Source organism: Canis aureus, chromosome 27 (genome assembly GCF_053574225.1).
Source record: "Canis aureus isolate CA01 chromosome 27, VMU_Caureus_v.1.0, whole genome shotgun sequence".
NCBI lineage: Eukaryota > Metazoa > Chordata > Mammalia > Carnivora > Canidae > Canis > Canis aureus.
This window is the reverse complement of record NC_135637.1, coordinates 37,784,927-37,803,065: the sequence shown is the minus strand read 5'-3', so window position 1 is coordinate 37,803,065 and position 18,139 is coordinate 37,784,927. Positions and strand designations below refer to the sequence as shown.

General features: G+C 47.9%; 1 protein-coding gene across 9 annotated transcripts in view; it reads right to left on the bottom strand.

The window, feature by feature from the left end:
* Window positions 1-18,139, bottom strand: part of RNLS (renalase, FAD dependent amine oxidase) — a 277,156-nt gene that overhangs the window by 53,865 nt on the left and 205,152 nt on the right. For 6 of the 9 annotated variants that reach the window (XR_013366020.1, XR_013366021.1, XM_077874842.1 and 3 more), the window contains exon 6: window positions 4,437-4,612. The exons of 1 other annotated variant lie outside the window; for it this stretch is intronic. Coding sequence is in view for 6 of the 8 variants with exons in the window: in XM_077874842.1 (XP_077730968.1) it covers window positions 4,437-4,612 (176 nt within the window). In the remaining 2 variants the exon portion in view is untranslated. Of the gene's footprint in view, window positions 1-3,173; window positions 4,339-4,436; window positions 4,613-18,139 lie in introns of those variants that run through there. 2 more of the 9 variants (XM_077874838.1, XM_077874839.1) reach the window with 2 other exon arrangements.

Sequence of the window (18,139 nt, the reverse complement as noted above, 5' to 3'; positions counted from 1 at the left end):
AGGCATCTCTGCATCCGTTACTCTCCTACGGGTTACAGAAACCGTAATGCGACGCATCACAGCTTAGACATCGAGTTACGTGAACTGCATAAACCTGTAAATGATGGAGGGCAAAGAGCGCCGAAGGGAGGACTGGGGACCATGAAAACCTGCCATCGCTTTGCTAAGTTTGCATCCACCTCCTCAAGCGTTTTATTCAAACCCAAATGGGAGGCACAGAGCCGCCTTCCTCCTTCATCTTCTTCTTTTCTCCCAGCAGAGCCGCGCCCACAAGCGTGCACCATCATCTTACTCAAGACCAAAAATTCAGCTGAGTGCCTTGGGAGAAGGCCGTCCGCAAATCTTAGCCCCTGCGGTCCCGTGAGCAGGGTCGTGGGCGTACCACAGGCAATCATTAAATGCGCACAGCAAGCGAGCAAATGAGCAATAACAGACATCTGTCTCCCCGCTCCCGTCACCGTGGGTAAGTGACATTATAGGCAGCCCAGGCACAGCAGAGCAGCAGCGGGGCACCAGAAGTGGCCCCCACCCCTAATACCCCCTGACCCCTTCCAGATAGCGGCCACTTGCTGAGAGGGGCGTCCACGGGGGTGATGCTCGCTCTGGAGGTTTGATGAGGATAGCGGGAGATATGCCTCTAAAGGAACCCACGAGGAAGTCGGGGACGGAAGTCATGTTCCCCTCACCCCGACCCAAGATGTCCACACCCTAATCCCCAGCACCTGCCAGGGCTGTGTCGCAGGCAGAATGAAAGGTGCAGCTGGAATAAACATTGCTCATCACTTGAACCCAAGATCGGGAGATTTTCCTGGAATATCCAGGCAGGTCCACAGGAATCACAAGGTCCTCGAGGGAGAGTAGTGGCAAAAGCAATGGCCAGAGTGATGCATGATGGGATCTGACCAACTATCGCTGACTCTGAACGTGGAGGAAGGACCTCGAGCCAAGGAATGTGGGCAACTTCTAAAAAACGTAAAAGGCGGGAACCTGGGTCGTCCTCTAGAGACTGCAGAAAGAAATACAGCCTGCCCGCCCTTCGACTTTAGCCCGTCATGAACTTCTGATCTCCAGAGCCGTAAGATGAGACATTTACGTTGTTTTGAGCTACTGAGCTTGTGGTGGCTTGTGGTGGCTTGTTGCAGCAGCCACATCATACAGCGGGTCAGTGATGAGCAGGAGGGACTGGCAGGCGGGACGCCTGATTTTGTCATTACTAGCCGGGGACCTCAGGGGATTTATGTCATGGCTTTGAGGCCTCAGTTTTCTCATCGCTAGAGTGGGTTAAAGCTAGCCCCCTTAGCAGGCTTTCGATGTCCAGAGATCACACGTTTGAAGGCCCAGCTCCTACCTGCCACAGTATGGGTGCTCATGATTGGTCGCTCTCTCCCTCTTCTCCCCTCCCCTTCGCAGCCATTGGGTGCCAGGGTGCAGTGCAGGGATCCCAGAAGAAGAGAGAAAGGGGGAAAATAAAACGAATCGAAACAAAGAATCAATCCCTGAGGGATCTAGCATGGGGAATCCACGCCACCTATTGCTTCCGGGGGTGGGGGACATGAGGATTTCATAAAATGAGGGTTTGAAGGGCTCTATCATCTGTTCATCAGAAAGGGGGAAGAAAACGAAAGGGGATGGAATATGAAGACTAAGAGACGTTTGGGGTGGAAGAGGAGAGGGCAAGGAGGAAAAGAAAGGAACATAGTGTGGGACCCAGGCTGGAAGAAAGTATGGGTGGGATTTCCCCAGTATGGGGATTGCACCTCTGCTCAGAAATGAAGGGAAGTTCAAAACCAGGTGGTTGATCCTCTTTCATTTTTTTTTAATCTTTTTTTTTCTTTTTTAAAATTTTTTTACTTATTTATGATAGTCACAGAGAGAGAGAGAGGCAGAGGGAGAAGCAGGCTCCATGCACCGGGAGCCCGACGTGGGATTCGATCCCGGGTCTCCAGGATCGTGCCCTGGGCCAAAGGCAGACACTAAACCGCTGCGCCACCCAGGGATCCCGATCCTCTTTCATTTTTGTTCCTGTTCCTACACAATCCTTCCCTTCAGTCCATGCATGTAGTAGACCATATTCATGGACATGCACCCATGTCCGTATTCGTGGACGCGCTCCCATGACCGCATTCACGGACACACGCGATGAACTTGTTAAAGCTAGAGCACGTGTTCTGGGCTGGCAAGGCAAGAGGCGGCATGCATTTATGTCCAATTTCAAAGGTCACTATGGATCTTTGAAAAGCCCTGGAGAAATGTTCTCTTGGGAACAATAACTGAAAACTAGTTAAATCCTATTATGTCTCTGGACCTGTCATTCATTATTCCTTTTTCTGAGGTGATGTGGGAGATTACTTATCATCTATCTATTATCTATCAATCATCTATCCCTCTATCATCTATCATCTCTCTATCGTCTATCTATCATCTATTATCTATCGATCTATCATCTTTCTATCATCTATCATCTATCTATCTATATCTATCATCTATCTCGCTATCATCTATCATCTATCATCTCTCTTTATCTCTCTATCATCTATCATCTATCATCTCTCTTTATCTCTCTATCATCTATCATCTATCTATCATCTATCATTTATCATCTATCATCTATCTCTCATCTATCTATCACCTATCTATCTCTCTATCATCTATCTATATCTCTCTATCATCTATCATCTATCATCTATCTCTCTATCATCTCTCTATCATCTATCTATCTATCTATCTATCTATCTATCTATCTATCTACCTATCATCTATCTATCTGACCTAGCATCTATCTATCCGACATCACCATCCCCTATCTCCCAGTGTAGGCAAGATCTCTGGCAAAAATGACAGCGTTCTGCTCTGTAGAATGATGCCCAAGGTACTTTAAGAGGAGTATGAATACTGAAAAAATGCAAACTTCTAAGTTTTAATGAAACAACTTACTCCCTTTTAGACTTTGCAGCTGACGTAGACTTTGTGACAACAGAGCTGTAAATGCCCTGGGTTGATTTCAAGAGAGAACATCCAAACTGTAATAAAAATCATGGCTAGGGTTTGGATGTACTTTGTGTTCAAATATTTTTTATTAAATTTTGTGATATTGCACAACTTTGAATAGGTCATTTTGTGGTTAGAGCACAAATCTATTTCTATTAACACATTAAATTTGAAGAAATAAGACCCATCTTTTCAGTTTATTAACTTACTTTGCGGAAGTCACAAGAAGAAACTCACAAACTGTTGTTTCTTTTAAAGGAATATTTATAAATTGCAAAATGACTTGCTGCGTAATACATCTAGCTTCAAATTATATCGACGGGATGATTTCCCCGTCTTCTTTTTCAAGCCAACCTAAAATTGAGTTAAGTAGCACTTAAGGACATTAGCTATGAGATTTTTCAATGCTTTTAAAAGGAAAAAGTGAAGTCTTCCAAAGTGACCATGATACGTTTAAGTAAATATTTTCCCCAAAGGTTCACTGTATAATTGAACTTGAGAAGACGCGGGTAAACACACAGACATGCCGCAGTATTTTAGGAAATAATTTGCCATTTCCTCTGATTTTGGGAAGCCCTGTAAAATATACAAAATCTGCTGCAATTTCTCACAATACCATCTTTTTAAAAGGCTTCCCAAGTTGGGTAACCGGCTGTGCCGATACTTCGGTCAACCAACGGGCTCGGAAATCTTGGGAAAAAATAGACAGGTCGCCGCTGATTTTCTCCTTCTGCCCTTTGCTCCTCTGGCCCCAGATGGCTTTACGGCGAAGTTTACAGATCAAAAGACTTTTTCTACAAATACCCACAAACTTCTGCTGGAATATGCAGAGATTTTCAGAAAAGTCAACATTTACTTAGTGTAAAGAGCTCAAAGTCTGAGCGAGGAGAGCAATCAGCAGGTTTATCTAACCCAGAAAAACAGCTCAAGTAGCTGAATTATACACATATTCATCTTTGTCTCCCAAGGAGCTTTGCCAGCGGCAGTCAAAACCAAAGTGGGAACTTAATAAAAATGAAAATTGTGGTAGCAAAATATACTTACAAGGTTACTTTGACATATTGCAAAAAAATTTGGGAGGTTCCAGTGGTTTCTATATAACCACAGTACTGATTTAGGAAAAAACCCCAGAGAAACAGCTGCATTTTGATATATAACCTGCCTTGCCTGCATAGGAAACCCCAGATTTTCAGGGTGTAGACGCCTTGCGATGCTTTGAACACAACCCTGGGGAACGTTGCACGCATCTCTCGTTGAGAAATAACGGGCTAAGACGACCTGAGGACGTGTACGGTTGCACCTGAGGCAACCGAAGAGTCGTTCCCGGGACCACATCGCTCGTTTCTTTCGCTACGAAGTGGCGGAGATGAGAGAGAGGAGTCAGGCCGGCTCACCGGGTCAGCGCTGACGGAGGAGACTGTGCCCTCGCCCCCGGATTCCCCGATTACCTGTGAATGTCTCCACCTCTGGCATTTGGCGGCCGCTGGTCGAGGCAGGCCTGGCAAAACGGTTTCCAGCTGCTGGAGGATGAGCTCCTGCACGTCCTCGGTGCTGCGCTCCATGTGCATGACCCCAAATGGGACGGTGGTGTGGACCACGAGGGAAGGCCCGACGTCGGGCGACTCTGGTGTGAGAGGAACACAAAGACACCTCTTGAAGGGAAGCACCTGCCACCTGGTTTGAATGAATCACAATCATCAGGCAGTAAGTCTACAGGGAAAACAGTCTCGCCCTCGGCCGCCAGCTTAGGCCGTCTCCGAAACTGGAAACCAAGGGGAGGACAGAGTCCCGAGGTGTTTTAGAGGAGACCCTTGCAGATCTTGCAAAGAACCGGAGGAAGGGGGAAGAGCAACGCCTAGCAGCTTCCGCCGTGGGTGCGGTCAGATTTATCGGTGTGTCCCGCTTCTCTCATCCACTGAACCGTGCGCTCTCCGGGGCAGGGGCTGCGTCTCGTACGTGGCACAGGCTGTCCTCACGGTCTGAGAACAAAGGAGTCGCTCAGCAAACACTTACTCATTTTACGTTAAAGGGACCACATACCATTCTGTTGCAGTTCTATTAATGCCACAATCAAAGAACTTCACTTTCAAAAAAAAAAAAAAAGCCTCTCTTTAAAAATAGGCTTGACTTCATAATTTCTTTATCTTTGAAGCAGCGTTAAGAATAAGACCTCACCTATAACGAGGAACTATTTCCCATTTTGATTTGCCACGGATTTTTTTTTTTTTTTTTGCTATATTTTCACAGTTTCAAATAATGCCCGTCAGCTTTGTGTCTTTCGCTCTTTCACGGAATACGGAAAATCGGGTAAAGTTTTAAGTTGAATGCAAAGTGATCAAGGCATTAAAAAGACACAGTCTTGGGATGCTTAGGTGGCTCCGTCGCTGAGCGTTTGCCTTTGTCCCAGGGCGTGACCCCGGGGTCCTGGGATCGAGTCCCACGTCGGGCTCCCTGCATGGAGCCTGCTGCTCCCTCTGCCTGGGTCTCTGCCTCTCTCTCTCTGGGTCTCTCATGAATAAATAAATAAAATCTTTAAAAAAAATCTTAAGAGGAAAAAAAAAACCCCATCAGCCGTCTTGTCTCAGGGAACATTACTTCTGTTAACCAGGCAATAGATTCGGGGAGGCTTGCTCCCAACAAGGGGGTGTCAACACCAAACGAGGTACCACAGCTTCCCAGACGCACAGAAAGCCAGTGGGTCGACACTGTGGAGCACAGGGGTTGGGGTTCTGAGCTCACTGAGGGGGGGTGGGCCTCCAAGGACGGCGAACGCCAGCCCCGTGCTGAGAACCTCAAGGTTGCACTGACCCAGCCATTTGTCCTGGGCGGGGAACGGGGGGCAGAGGGGGGGCTCGTAAAATGCCTAAGGGCAGCTGTGGGGCCTTGCCAGGTCCCTCCCACTTACATTAGCCATCCCCTCCAAGAAGAACAATAAAAAAGGAAATTTAGGGCCCCAAGTGAAACCGTTCTTGCATAACAATGAGCGAACAACCTGGCTACTCGTTTTTATCGGAATCAGACACTTTGCAGAATTTTGACGAATCGCTGCAACCTGCGACAATGGGTTTGGAGGGAAAGCTCCCTCCACCCTCAAATTAAAGGGCATCTTTCGAAGCCGAAGTCCCAGGGGTGTGTGACTACGGCTTGGAAGTGGAGCACGTCCCGAGCCACGGCGTGTGAAGAGCACTCGGGGCGGCGAGTCACCGGCTCCACTATTCTCGGTCACCGGGAGGGCAGCAGCCACGTCAGTTTGTGCTTCTCGTTACTCGGTTGCACGAGCCCGGCACTCGGCGTCGGGCACGTTAAGTGTGAGCTCGCACGAGCCCACAACCACTTCCACGCCCGGGTAGCGGGAAGGCAGGTGCTCAGGCAGGCCCGACGGCCCCGTGGCCCTGACGACCTCGCCCCTCGGGCCTCCCCTTCCCGCGTCACTAATGAGGAGCAGCGGTGCTTGCCCCACGCGCTGTCGCCAGGGCTGACTGGGCCGGGACACACCAACACCGCTCTCTGTGAAGTGCCACACGACTGGGACGCGCCCGCGGGCCCCCGTTCTGACCTCTGTGCCGGAGCAACAGGAGCTTCAGAGAGAAGCTGTGTCTCTCTCTGTGTCTCTCATGAATAAATAAGTAAAATCTTCAAAACCCCCCAACTCCATACCCATGAAACACTGACCCCTCGCTCCCCCTGCCCCAGCCCGTCAACCACTGTTGTTCTTCCCCCTCTGAATCTCAGACATTCCGTGGAATGCCGATGTCTGTCCTTTCATGACCAGCTTCTCTCACCCAGCACGATAAGACTTGCCCACGTGGCAGCAGGTGTCTGACTCCCCCTCCTCTTTAGGGCCGCATAGTATTCCAGCGTCGGGATGCAGCAGGTGCTGGGGCGCCGTCCAGCAGGCCCTTTATGCCTCCCCCCAGCGCCCGGCTGCGGTGAATAATGCTGCGATGAGCTCGGTGCACCCAGATCTATTTGAGGCCTTGCTTTCAGTTCTTTTGGGAGTACGCCCAGAAGGGGAATGGCTGGACCATATGGTGATGCTATGTTTAAACATTTGAGGAATCACCGTATCGATTTCCCACTGCGGCTGCGCTGCTTCCTCGTCCCCACCAGCGAGGCACGAAGGTTCTAATTTCTCTGCATCCCCATCAACGCTTGTCATCCTCTTTGTTACAATCGCCATTAGTTTATGGTTTTGAGTGGGGTCAAGGCGCTGACGGTCGGTACAGCGGCAGGAGCCCCACTATTAGCAGTGGGGCAGCGTTTCCGTCCGCAGTGGGCGGAACCCCGAGCCTGGGAAGGCTCCCGACGGACACACTGACAAAGCTGCGTCCTGCCACAGTCTGTCCTGAAACAAGGATATTAGCTGCCTCAGATCCATGGTCGCAGCAGCCACAAAAATAAGCACTAACGCGTTACAGAGGCTTAAAGACATGATGCTACGAATAATAAAATGTATTTGTTTAAAGATCGTATTTATTTATTTATTTATTTATTTATTTATTTATTTATTTATTTTATTTTTGACAGAAGGAATGAACAAGGGAGGGAGGGGCAAATGGGGCAAAGGGAGAGGGAGAGAGAGAGAGAGAGAGAGAGAGAGAGCATCCCAGGCAGGCTCCACGCCCAGCACAGAGCGACGCAGGGCTCAATCTCACGACCCCGAGATCGTGAGCTGAGCTGAAATCATGAAATCAGATGCTTAACCGACTGAGCCTCCCAGGCAGGAGCCCAAATAAAATACATTTTTAAAAAGATTTTATTTATTTATTTCAGAGAGAGAGAATAAGGATGAGCAAGGGGAGGGGCAGAGGGAGATGCAGACGCCTTGCTGAGTAGGGAGCCCGACGCGGGACTCGATCCCGGGACCCTGAGATCATGACCTGAGCCAAAGGCAGATGCTTCACTCCCGGAGCCCCTCAGGCGCCTCTGCTGAATTAAATTTTAATCAGTCCATTCAAACAATTTTATCAGTTGGGTGGTTCTAATCTAATCTAATCTAATCTAATCTAATCTAAATGCTTATGAATTTAGTCCGCTTGATCAATTACTAAAAGAAATGGATTAAAAATCTGTCCTTGAATACGGTAAAACTTCCAATTTCTCCTTTTAGTTCTGACAATGTTTGCTTGACATTGAAGCGATGTCACCGGTGTCTGGCTGTTTACATTTGGAAATGCCTTACGGTTTATTTTGTTTTTCGTTCATTCCACTTTTCCAACATTTGTTTCTTTTTAAAATTTAAAAAAAAATTTTTTTTTTGCTTTCTTTTTTGTTTAAACCACTTTTACCCCTTATTTCATTTTTCCTCTTTACTAGTTTGGAAGTTATATACTTGGTTTCTGTTTTTGGCGATTACCCGTGGACGGAAGCATCCAAATTAAAGTCAATCTTAATCTTCTCCAGAATAATATGAGAACTTTTGAAGACTTTAATTCTGATTTTATGCTTCTTTTTGGATGTTTTTCTGTTTGGATTTTGTTTTTGTTTTCATCCAGGATTCACTTACTCAGTTTTGTTCGTGTTTATGTGTATCTCTCCATCTATAGCTCCCGTCATGGGCCTCACATCTTGTCTCCAGGGTCACTTTCCTTCTCCCACGGGGTCTCATGTTGAAGCTCCTTTATGAGGTTCTATTGCAGGGGTTTTTTTTTAAATTTTTTTTTATTTATTTATGATAGTCACACACACAGAGAGAGAGAGAGAGAGAGAGAGAGAGAGGCAGAGACACAGGCAGAGGGAGAAGCAGGCTCCATGCACCGGGAGCCCGACGTGGGATTCAATCCCGGGTCTCCAGGATCGTGCCCTGGGCCAAAGGCAGGCGCTAAACCACTGCGCCACCCAGGGATCCCGGGTTTTTGTTTTTTTAATGTCTTTTGAGCAGGATAGTTTTCCTTGACATTTGGTGACATATTGAAGATACTTGCTCTCTGCCCTTTAAAGATACTATTGCTCATATGGGTCGGCTTTCACTGGTGCTGTTAGGAGGCCAACTCGGTTTGACGTCAGGCCCTCCGTGGGTAATTTCTCTTTTCTATCTGGACATTTCTATCGTTTTCTCTTTGCCTTTGGGGTTCTTCACCGTTACTTGCCTACCTCGAGGTGTGAGTTTCCTTGGGCTTCCCTTCTTTGACTTTGTTTTCTGCACCCGGAGACTCATGTTTGTCATTAACTTTGGAAAGCATCCTCCTCGCTTTCTCCATTTCTGTCTTCGTGGAACTTGGATCACAGATACAGCAGATGCTCTGATTCTATCTTCATGTGTCTGGGTCTCTTTTTAATATTTCTCATTTCTATCTCCCCGTACTACAGTCTATGTTGCTTCTTCTCATTTATCTTTCAGTTTACTGTTCTCTCCTCATCTGTGTTTACTCTGTTTAATTTGTCCATTGAACTTCGAATTTACATTATTCTTCATTTGTAAAAGCTCTTCCTTTCAGATCTGCATGATCCACTTGGATTGTTCCTTTCTCTTTTATTTCTTTAAACATAGTGTATTATACTGTGTGTTTGATTATTCCCAAATCTACAGTCTTCATGGGTTTGACTCCCCTTTTTGTTGTTTGGGATGGCTCCTGCCATACGCTCATTATGCTGTTTTCCTTGTGTGTTTTGTGATTTCTTTCTTTCTTTTTTTTTATTTTTCCCTATTGCCAGGCCCAAAATTCCTAGCAACTTCATCTGAGAAATTCTCTGAGGCCTAAGCTTAAAGAGTGTTCCTCTGGAGATTTCCTTTCATCTCTGCCAGATGTCTTGGGGGCAATACTGCCCATGACTACTTTAACTAGATGTTTGGAATATGCTGGCAGGATAAATTCTGGCACCAAATCTGCCTGAGGGTGGATATGTGGTTTGGCATCTCAGGGGAGACATTTCATTTCTTTTTTTTGTTTTGTTTTTTTCCACCCCACTCAAGGACAGGCAAGCGTTCCCCACAGAAGAATCCTTTGTCTGCCAGATAGGATGTATCAGATACACAGAAGTTCTTTATTTTTTTCTTTTTAGAGAAAGAGCGTGGGAGAGTGAGCATGAGCAGGAGGAGGGGCAGAGGGAGATGGAGAGAGAGAATCTGAAGCAGGTGCAGAACCCGAGGGGGGCTCCATCTCACAGCCTTAGCTCATGACCTGAGCCGAAACCAAGAGCTGGACGCTTAACCCACTGAGCCACCCAGGTGCCCCCCAGGCTGATAAACTCTTAACTCTTGAAGAAACAGAGAGGTTTTTCTTGGAAAACAAAAGTCATCAAAATGATTTCAACGTAAAGGAAATCAGTATAAACCAAAATACATAAAAGAAATTGAAAACACAGTCAAAAAGTTAATTTTTAAAAATGACTTCAGGATCTGGTTGCTCTACTTGCGGCTTGTTTAAAAGTGTCAAGCTAGTACAATGTTTATTTCAGACAAACACATCACATTTACACATACAAATACATATGCAAAACTGCAAACTATTTTTCTATTAATATTAGAAGGTACACTTTTATATTAGTAGACATGATTAAGAAAAACCCGATAATCTCAATATATATATTTTTTTTTTTTTTTTTTTTAATTTTTTTTTTTTTATTTATTTATGATAGTCACATAGAGAGAGAGAGAGAGAGAGGCAGAGACATAGGCAGAGGCAGAAGCAGGCTCCATGCACCGGGAGCCTGACGTGGGATTCGATCCGGGGTTCCCGGATCGCGCCCTGGGCCAAAGGCAGGCGCCAAACCGCTGCGCCACCCAGGGATCCCCTCAATATATATTTAAAAGGCATTCATTAACATTTAACATCAATTCATTGGAGAAAATATACAACATGAGAAAAATTGCTTTCTCAAAATTCAATAGAATATCTTTTTGAAAAAAATATATTTATTTATTTACTTATTCATGAGAGACCCAGAGAGAGAGAGGCAGAGACACAGACCGAGGGAGAAGCAGGCTCCATGCAGGGAGCCCGATGTGGGACTCGATCCCGGGACCCCGGGGTCACACCCTGGGTTGAAGGCAGACGCTCAACCCCTGAGCCACCCAGGTGTCCCCAAAACATCTTTCTTAAACTGATGGTTTATATCATATTTACAATGAAATAATATAGATATTTGTCACAGTAAAATCAGCATAAACCAAACATGCTCAGAAATACCGGCGGTATATAATATTGTTCTAATCAGTGTCTTAAGATAAAAAATAGAAATAAAATTTATAATACTAGGAAGAAAGAAAATTTTACAATTGAAAACAACAGTGACACAACATGAAAGCTTTCAAGTAAATTAAAAAATTCTGACATGAAATTGATTTCCATATATACCAGCAATAACTAGTAAGAAAGAAGAAATCTTAATTCTACAAGAATTTTTTGAAATTTGAAAAAAAATGACCCTAAAGGAAAAAATAAAGCAACGAGAATAGTTCCACTCTTATGAAAAATCAATGAGTCAAGACTTGCTTTGCCGTAGATTTAAATACACTCTAGAGCCACAGCGATTAAAAATGCCCAATACTGATGGATAATAATAGTCAATGAGTCAAAATAGATATCTCTGGAAACAAATCCTAAAATAGATTAAGTATTTAGTGGATGACAAGTTAAAACAATGGAGAAAGATGTATTTCTTCTGTTGTGCTAGAAAATCCGATATATAGAAGAATTATTTTGGGATGTTCCCCTCCCGCTTGTGACCGGAGTTTGTCCCCATTTCTGCGGTCCTACTTCCGAAGCCATATATGGGGTTAGGGGCAAGCTCAGCTCCCCTGCCCCCGGCCACACAGGCCCTTCCGACAGGTCAGCCCCTCCCGGGGCGGGGGCCCCAGGACAGGGAGCCCAGCAGGTGCCCGCGTCCCACGGGCCTCCCCACTCACCGGGGGGCGGGCCCCCTCCTGGGCCCCTGGCAGCACCAGCCCACACAAGCCCGAGCACCCGCGGCCCTTCAGGAATCAGGCTGGGCCGCACCGTCCCCACAGGCCACATGTGGGTCTCTTTGCTCGTTAATAGTCTCAACCTCTTTCTTTTTTTTTTAAAGGTTTTACTTACTTATTTGGGGAGAGCACAGGCAAGGGCGGAGGCAGAGGGAGAAGCAGACGCCCCCCTGAGCGGGGAGCCCCTCGCGGGACTCGATCCCAGGACCTGAGATCATGCATGACCTGAGCCCAAGGCAGCCGCTTCACCGGCTGAGCCCTCGGGTGCCCCAAGACCCCTTTCCTATGTGTAGGGGACCCAGGCCCAGCTCCTCTGAGCGTCCTGGCCATGCCACAGGCAACTTCATATCCCCCTCAGGAGCGCCCCACATGGGCACCCCCAGGGCCTCCAACGGCAAGTGTCGCAGGGACTTTGTAGGATTTATACTCAATTTATACTCAGTTTTATGGTTTTAAGTGAGGAGGAAGGTTCTGGAAGTACAGAAGGCTGAAAGGGGCCGGGCACGGAGGAAAGACGGGCTTACTCCCAGTCCTCCCTCCACTTACTTCATTTTTACCCTCTCGCCTTTGAGGAGAAGCGTTGCCTTATGTGTCCCTCACTCTCTCCCTGGGAGAAGGGGCTGCATGAACAGAGAACAGCAGCCGCTTTGGAAACCCAAGGAAAAGCCCTCGGGGTTCGAGGGAACAGGCTCATGCGGGACACATCGGGGGCAGCAAACGTGACCCCACTCTAATAGTGGGGTTTCCCCCCATCCCTGTTGAAAAGAGCACCTCGCTCTCCCAGGAAACTACGATCCACCATCTAAGAGGTACAGAAAGTTCTGGACTGCTCTTCCCCCCCCGAGAAACAGCACAAGGTTTACTTGGTTTGAACGAGCCCGCTCCCCTGCTCTATCCTGACGGCACCGTCAGGTTTTGAAGGACGTCAATTGACCTTTGGGTCTTGAGCCAGAAATGGTCTCCCACCGCCGGGCGGCGGGGCTCTAGGCCGGTCACGATGTCCTTCGCTTCTTCACATCAGTGTTGCCTCGGGAGGACTCATGTGACATATTAAGAGTCAGAGCATGAATGTCTTTCAAATGCATTTTTTTTCTTTTTTTTAATGAATTTATTTTTTATTGGTGTTCAATTTACCAACATACAGAATAGCACCCAGTGCTCAAAAAATAAAAATAAAAGGGATCCCTGGGTGGCGCAGCGGTTTGGCGCCTGCCTTTGGCCCAGGGCGCGATCCTGGAGACCCAGGATCGAATCCCACGTTGGGCTCCCAGTGCATGGAGCCTGCTTCTCCCTCTGCCTGTGTCTCTGCCTCTCTCTCATTCTCTGTGACTATCATAAATAAATAAAAATAAAAAAAAATAAAAAATAAAAAAAAGAGAGCAGCAACAGTGAAATTCTTTGGGCAAACATATTTTTGAAATGCTTGTTTTAAACACAAGTAAGTAAGACTTCTTAGAGTCCCTAATATGATTATGCCCAGTGTGATCCTTTAAAGGAAAAAATAGTAGGAAATTATTTTTGGCAGCTTAAAGCTACTTTTATTTCAATTAAAAAAAAAAACTCTAAGGAAACAAAAACAACAACAACCAACCAAAAAGGTTAACTCAGATACCGTGAAAGGCTACAAAGTGAAAAATACGTAGAAGTATTGCTTCTGTCTTAGTCCTGGCAGTCCCACACCGCAGGGTAATGACTGTCGATGGTTTCCTGCGTATCCTTCCAGAATTTTCTACACATGAACCTGAGTTTCTCCTCCCCTCTTCAAAATGGAAATACCATCTTATTCTATGTATTGTTTGAACTTGCTTTATTATTCATTTATTTATTTTTTTTGTTCATTTAACACATCTCGGATGACTTCTTATCAGTTCACGTGCGCCTGCTTAATGCAATAGTACGGAATCACCGCGGCTCACTACCGGTCTTCCTCAGCTGGGTATTTCTTGCTTCCAGTGTCCGCGACAAGCAACGATCGCTGTAACGAGCACATGTCTTCATGCATCTTTCTTGCACTGATGGGATAAATCGCTAGAAATGGGGTTGCCGAGTCAAAGAGTAAGCCGAAGAAAATGATTTCAGATACAGCTAAAGGATCCTCCAAAATGACCCCCGTCCCCAGGAGCACAGGGGAGCCTCCTGCCTCCACAGCCCTGCCAGCCCTAAGTTTTGCTGCATCTTATTTCCTTTTTGGAGTCCAGTTAGTTGCCCGTGAAAGCGGTATTTTCGCATAGAGACCCACTTCGTCTAGTCTTCTCCAGGGGCCTTGTGTTGCCCGTCCGGGTACCACGGTGCCGTCCTCACGGCCCAGACGAGGGCCATGAGAAGCACGGATTCCGCGGTGGGCGGGCAGCCGGTGCTCCGCAGGTGCATCTGGAGAGCCCACCCCTCGAGGCTGACCCCCCTGGAGGCCACCTTGGGGCCTGGAGCTGTGGAGCCTTCTCGAGGGGTCGCCGTGCCCCACACCTTGGGGCGAGCTGCGTCACGGGAGGGGTCACGGCCTCGGCCACACCGTACATACCTGCCTGTCTTCTCCCTAGACTGACGCTACCTGAACTGTGGGCCCCACGTTACGTGTTCCACGTTTCTCATCCGTCCCTGGGGATCGGCTCGGGCCAAGCACCCCGTGTTCGTAGGACACCTGGGTGAGCAGGTGGGGGATGTAACAGCGATGCTGGCTGCCCGCCCCGGGAGGGGCATGAAGACAGGGAGCCGGCTCTGTCGTCTACTGAACCCACGGGACGGGTCAGCTCCCGGGGCACGGCGACAGCACAAAGCGGACAGCGGCGACTCCTCCCTCGCTGAGCTGGAAGGACTGGCTTTAAGAACAATGAGCACAGCTCCCGGTGTCTGCTCCTCGCTTGGTCCTGGACTTGTTTATCCTGGGCCTGCAGGTGCTCATGTACCTATGGACGCCTGCGTTTGCCTCTATTGAAATAAAGGGAAGAAGGGAAATCTTATAACCGATACATATGTATGTTTGTCGTCCCTGTTATCCAGGATACATGTGTTTGGATTTTTTTTTTAGGGTTTTATTTATTTATTCATGAGAGACACACAGAGAGAGGCCGAGACACAGGCAGAGGGAGAAGCAGGCTCCCTGCGGGGAGCCTGATGGGGGACTCGATCCCGGGACCTGAGAGCACGCCCTGGGCTGAAGGCGGCGCTAAACCGCTGAGCCACCCGGGCTGCCCGTATGTTTGGATTCCTTACGTTTAGCGAGACACACAGACGTCCTCCCAACAGTCCCATCTGAGATGACCGTACTGACAGGCATTTAGTCACATATAAACTGGTGTGTCAAACCCCACACGAACTGAAAATAAAACGAGAATTCCCCTCAAGTTCATACTTCTGATTCTGGAAGATGTCGCCCCAGAGCTCCCGTAGGAGGAAGTGTATACAAATTCAGGAAATAACCTCCCAGCAAACAGTGGAAAATCGTTCGCAGAAGAGCGTGCTCCGTTGTCCCCGGCCAGCCGAGGAGGTAAATGATAACGTCCGCCAGTGATCCACGCCACTTGAAACATGAACCATCTCTCGCCTGTTTCCGCAATACCTGTTGGTGCCGGAGCAAGAGGCTTTGAGATGCGGTCGGGAGGGTGGGGACAGGGCCTGGGCTGGGCCGCTGCCCGTTAGACGGGCATCCCCAAGTCCTGAGAGCAGAGAGAAGGTGCGAGAAGGCACGTGTTCGAAGTCAGCAAGGCTTCCTAACAGACAAGGTGAAGGTGGGAAGAAGGGACTTGTAAGGGATGAGGATGGCCCCGGGGCTGGGTGTGGAAGATGGGCCCGGAGGAGGGAGAAAAGCACCCACTGCAGACACAAACTAGCGTCACTATGTCTTTTCCTATTGGACTGGCTTTGGGTCTTATAAAGGGGCTCGAGCTCATGAAGGGTCAAAGTCTTGCACCTGGTGACCTACTTCAGAGAATCAAGAAGCTCCGGGCCTTACAAGGAAGGTGTGGTACGAGCCTGCCCGCTACGACAGTTATGAGCATCACAGAGATGAACGTCCCCTGCTCAGCATCTACGGGCTCTTGTGCGGCAACCGTACCCACATTTTGATTTGGGGGCTATCGCCCGCCTTAGAGCTCGGACAAAGGATCAGGATATCCATCTCCACTGGTTACAATGACTGGCTCTCGGTGTCCATCGAAAGATGATGGATAAAGAAGATGTGGTCTGTGTATACGATGGACTATTCCTCAGCCATTAGAAATGACAAATACCCACCATTTCCTTTGACGTGGATGGACCTGGAGGGTATGATGCTGAGTGAAGTAAGTCAATCGGAGAAGGACAAACATTATATGGTCTCATTCATTTGGGGAATATAAATAATAGTGAAAGGGAATAAAGGAGAAAAAATGAGTGGGAAATGTCAGAAAGGGAGACAGACCATGAGAGACTCCTAACTCTGGGAAACGAACTAGGGGTGGTGGAAGGGGAGGAGGGCGGGGGGTGGGGGTGACTGGGTGACGGGCACTGACGGGGGCACTTGACGGGATGAGCACTGGGTGTTATGCTATATGTTGGCAAATTGAACTCCAATAAAAAATAAATTCATAAAAAAAAAAAAGCTTGACCAAGTAATTATGGGAAAAACTCTTCCCGGGCCCATTCCATTCTTCTGAGGCCCCGTTCAGCTGTAGTTCTCTACTGAGTCTACAATATGCAGGCCTGGTTGGCAGTGGCAGCGAGACGGACACACGTGCTTTCCCCGGCCACTCCTGCTGTCCTCGTGGTACAAATTCCTGGTCCTCAGAGACCAAAACTAGGAATCCACAGGACCCAGGGGATGGGACTTTCCTTCGTTGGAGCTTTCTCAGCCCTTGGGTGTGGTCTAGGACCTGAAGCTCCATCCCGCTTGTGAGCTTAAACACAACGGGCCGCCTCGTAGTTTGGTGAGAAAAGGCGCAGCGCTGTTCAGGGCCATCCCGGCCTAGTTAGACCTCTGCTAGAACACCCAACAGTTCTGGCCACACCACAGACACCCGATTCACGCACTGAAACGGTAAACGATTCTCAGGTGTCACAGCTCTACGGACCATCCTGCGTGACCAGTAAGAGTGAAGCAAATATACCCAGAATTGAGAATATTCCACTTTGTGAACATATATTAAGACAGATTCAAGCTTATTCTGAAAATGACATTACTCTTGACTGTGTATTTCAATAGATACGACTTTTTTTTTTAGATTTTATTTATTCATTATAGACAGAGAGAGAGACAGACAGAGGCAGAGACCCAGGCAGAGGGAGAGGCAGGCTTCATGCAGGGAGCCCGACATGGGATTCGATCCCAGGACCCCGGGGTCACGCTCTGGGCCAAAGGCAGACGCCCAACCGCTGAGCCCCTCAAGGATCCCCAATAGATCTGATCTTGAGTGTGAAAGAACACAGGCCTCTTGGGATTCCTAATAACCTGAGTTACCCCCATAAAGTGTGATGTGGGAGTGAATGTTGTGTGTCATGGAAGCAATGGCAGGAAAACAGAATTTCCAAGTTCTTGCGTGTCCGGGGTTCTCGGGGCGGGGGGGGGACCGGTGGTGGCACTGCTGGGGCTGGAGGCACACACGTGCCCTTGAGGGTCCACGAAGGAGAGGGGAGCTGCAAGTGAAACCTCACATAACACGTTTGGTGTTATAACCTCATCTTTAGGAAATTAATTTTAACAGCCACTGTTAATTTCCGTGTGATAGAAAGTGCAGGTTGGGGAAGGATAGAAAAAAGAAGCATCGCGTTTCTAGGGATGGATGAGTCTCCACGTGCTGAAGGGGGGTGGGATCTCTAGGAGAGAGGTGTTTACTTTTATCAAAACCAGTATGATTTAGAGACAAAGGAAGCTCAGGCTAGAGCCATGGTTTTGCTTCCTTTCTCATCTACAGAGTGGGGATGCTGCTCACCTCACAGGGTCGTCGTGAAGATGAGGCGCGATAAACCGCGGAAAGCACTTAGCACAGCTTAATCAAGATTATGGGGATGGAGTTTTCTAAGCTTGAACCGCATTGTTCTGGTTTTTATTTCCTCTTTTCTTTCTTTTTTTAAAAAAATATTTTATTTATTTATTCCTGAGAGACACAGAGAGAGAGATAGAGAGAGGCAGAGACACAGGCTGAGGGAGAAGCAGGCTCCCTGCGGGGACCCGAGGCAGGACTCGATCCCAGGACCCTGGGGTCACGCCCTGAGCCGAAGGCAGACGCTCAACTGCTGAGCCCCGCAGGTGCCCCTATTTCCTCGTACTTTTCA